The following is a 3,564-nucleotide window of genomic DNA, read 5'->3' on the forward strand; positions in this document are numbered from 1 at the left end:
GTATCTATCCACCAATTCTGGCTCATTCCCTTGTTTCCTCGTGTTTCTTATTTCTCCCCCGACGTTTTAATTTCTGGTGTGCTTGTGACAGACTGGTTCACCTCTGGCACTCAGGCCTTGACTTGTCTCTCATTCAGTGCTTCCTATGCAGGGGGATGCCTCAGAGCAAATTCAGAAGCTGCTTGGCATTCTTTTGCTCTGGGTTTGTCCCCTTGTCTTCCAGAAAACCTTGAAAATAATTTTAAAAGTCAGTTCTCTCGAGTTTTCTGCAGAAGGAGGTGAATTTCAGCCTTAATGAATAATCATCTCCGTAGAAACCCTAATCAACAGATTTTTTTTTTGATACTGGTGGAGGATGAGGCATTTGGCTGGGTAATAAACATAACATTAAGTGAGAAATCACTTGCTGGTTATCCCTGTTGGGTAATGCATGCAGAAGAAATGAGCTGCATAACAAAATTGCTTCCCTTGCATCACGCAAAGAAAACACAGGGGTGCAGAGGCGCTAATAACTGCGAGAGAACTAAAATGAGGGTAAGATAGGATTGAGTTGTATCGGTTTTTTCCCTCAAAAACCTGTCTTCTGTCATAAGAACAAAATTACACTGAAACCATCAGAACACAATATTTCTTTAGCCAAGTCCCCTTCCATTTGCTTTGTTCTAAAAGAAGGAAATTTCTTTTCTTTAGGTAAAATTTGGAACCTGTAACACTCCCAAGCCAAGCTTCTTTGATTTTGAGGGAAAGCAGAAATGGTAAGATGAAATCCTTGTAATTCCTAGGAATTTCTGGCTCTGCTTTTTGTTGTGTCTTGTCTCATCTGTTGACGGATTATGGATCTAGAGGATGTCAACTCTTGAGAGTCTGCCACTGAACTGTCTTTAAAATCTTTCATTTGATAAAGAAACGTTTGCTGCTATGTCTGATGCAGACCTGAAATACCAGATTCCTGTATTTACCTTGTTCATCCAGAATTAGCCTGTAAACAACAAAAATTTTGTGAAAATAGCTACAGCTTTACAAACAGCTTTACTTTGTGAACACAAACTATGCTTCAGCCTGGATCAGGATCCCCTGAAAGATCCTTTCACAGTGGAGTGCTGCACTGACAGTGGCCATTCATGACTTCAGAGAAAAGTTGACCATTTCAAACTGAATGAAAAATGGCTTTGCACCCCCGAATGTATTTAAATGAATCTGTTCACTATGTTCCACTGATGACACTATAAAAACAGTGTGCTGTCTTCAAGTGACTTGCTGATGTTTTGATGTTTTTCCTAGGGAGGCTTGGAAAGCCCTGGGAGATACCAGCCCTCATCAAGCTATGCAGGAATATGTTGCTACAGTGAAAAAACTGGACCCCAGTTGGAATCCACAGGTAGGAAACAGGAAAATACTGTTCAGAAAACAAACTGGTATTTGTCTTTGTAAAGCTGACAATGGTTTGGCATTATACAGATTTTAATTGCTGCATGGCAAACTTCATTTTGAGCAGATTAAAGTCTAAATTCATTTTTAAAACTCTCCTTTTGTTATGACTGAAACATGAAGGCCCATCTCATTCATAATTATCCTCATTACAGTGAGCACATGCACAGGGTTGGCTTGACTGGAGTGATCTAATTTATTTTGCTTTTATTGGTTCATGCTGTATTTAGCATGTAAAGATACTTTTTATCCTTTTCTCATCTTTCTCTTTTCAACTACTATTTAAATGTTGATCAATACAAAGTAATCTCCATGAAAGTGACATGAACAGCATGATCAATTCTAAAAATGTTTCCTTTTTGTTTCGATGCAGCAAATTACCAAATCTGATTATGATTAGGTACTCCCAACATAACAAGTGTATTTGTAAGTCCTGTATGTGTGTGTTATGGGGAGAATGTACTGTCATTTTACTTAATCGGTCTTTCATCTGCCAGGTTTATTACTTGATTGAATATTTAAAGGTATCTCCCTGTTTATAGACTGATTTTTATATAATTTTTAAAGAGGATTGCTCTTTAGAAAAAGTATTACCTTTGATTGGAGGTATTTCAGCAACAGCAAAAATGCTGAAGGCATGGTAATTTCTTTTCATGGTAGGAAATGGATTCTTTTTTGGTCCTGCACTTGGTCGGAAGCAAAATCTTATGTTGAGCACAAGCCTCTGGATTAAGAATTTGATTCTCAGCTGTTTTCTGATGCTGATCTGGAGATTTAAGAGTAATTGTTTTTTCTTCACTCATTCATGTTTCATGGTGTTGATCTTGTTTTTGCAGCAAAGAAATACTGTCATTTAGCGGAAACCCTTTTTAATGGCCTTGGGGAAAATAGTTGTATATGTTGTGCAGAGCAGTTAGCAAAAGCTAACTGCATGCTGTGTAAATTCTTATCCAATCTAAAATTCTCATACAGAAATAAAATAATTTACAAATAATCCATGGATGATCCTGAATGAAGAAAGTGTTTAGTAAAGTGAAACATGAATACTCATTAAACAATGGAAAAAAAAAAAACCCAACACCAAAACCCAGAAAACCGTAACACCCCACACTTTCCTGAATTTTTATTAGTAGAGCTTCTGTTCATTTAGATTTCTCATGCATGGTGACAAGCTTAGCTTTGGGTACTCCCTTCACTTTCTTGCCTCAGAGAAATACTTATTGTAACAGGTGTTACCTTCAGGTTACAAAACTGTCAGCTAGGAAACTGGAATAATCTGTTAGTTTGTTAGAAAATATTTTTAAAGAAGCCATATAACAAAGAATGGTTTGCAGCACTGCTCCTCACCTCTTGCCCTAAGCTGAGAAATGAATGCCTGTGAGCATGTTTCTTCCCACTGCAGTCCTTGCATAAGCCTGTCCCCAGGACTCAGCAGAAACTAGACCATGCTGGTTAATGCTGTTGCACCAGCGTGTTTGCACATTCGTGCATTCCTTTGTCCTCCCTTTTTGAACAGTTGATACAAGAAATGTGGGCTTGCAGGGAGGATAGCGATGCTGGAGCTTGAACAGAAGTTTCTGTGAAGGTGGCAGGACTGAGTTGATGGAGTGGTTTAAAAAATGTGATTTTTCTTTCTTTAGCTGCTTTTGTTGTAGTATTTCAATAGATACTTTTCTCTCACTCATGTAACTATGCATATATTCCCTGGCTTTTTGAAGCCAGTGATTTTTTTCCTCTGTGTGGTCTCAGGGCACGGGGCTATAATGCTGAGGAAAATTTGTAGGGTGTTGGCTGGTTTGCTGTCCCTGCACCACTACACAGGAGGTTTCTTGTCCTGACTCTTTCCTCTTCCTGTGCCTTGCTTATGGCTGAGCTAGTCTCAAGAGATCTGAGTGCTTTACATTGAAGGAATGTGCTCAGGTGCAGAAAGGCCTAGCAGAGGAAGTTACATTAGCAGAGAATGTAATTTAGAAGTTAGCATTAAAGTACAGGTGGCATTGCTTTCTTTAAAAGAAATCACCCGTCCTTCCTATGACATCTTCCTTTTAACTCCACTTTTATATGACCAAAATGCTATCAGGAGTCCTCTCACTTTGATCTGTCTCATAGTTCTCTGTACTCTTTTTTTTTTTTTTT

The 3,564-nt window shown here is 38.4% G+C and overlaps 1 protein-coding gene across 1 annotated transcript in view; it reads left to right on the forward strand.

Moving 5' to 3' along the window:
- Window positions 1–690: 690 nt before the first annotated feature.
- ACBD6 (acyl-CoA binding domain containing 6) overlaps window positions 691–3,564 on the forward strand; it is an 80,335-nt gene continuing 77,461 nt past the window's right edge. Inside the window, exons 1-2 of the mRNA XM_026853443.1 lie at window positions 691–755; window positions 1,282–1,378. Of these exons, the coding sequence (XP_026709244.1) occupies window positions 1,325–1,378 (54 nt within the window). The 5' untranslated portion in view covers window positions 691–755; window positions 1,282–1,324. The remainder of the gene's footprint in view (window positions 756–1,281; window positions 1,379–3,564) is intronic.

Source organism: Athene cunicularia, assembly GCF_003259725.1.
Source record: "Athene cunicularia isolate RWA chromosome 8 unlocalized genomic scaffold, athCun1 chr8_part1, whole genome shotgun sequence".
Taxonomy (NCBI): domain Eukaryota; kingdom Metazoa; phylum Chordata; class Aves; order Strigiformes; family Strigidae; genus Athene; species Athene cunicularia.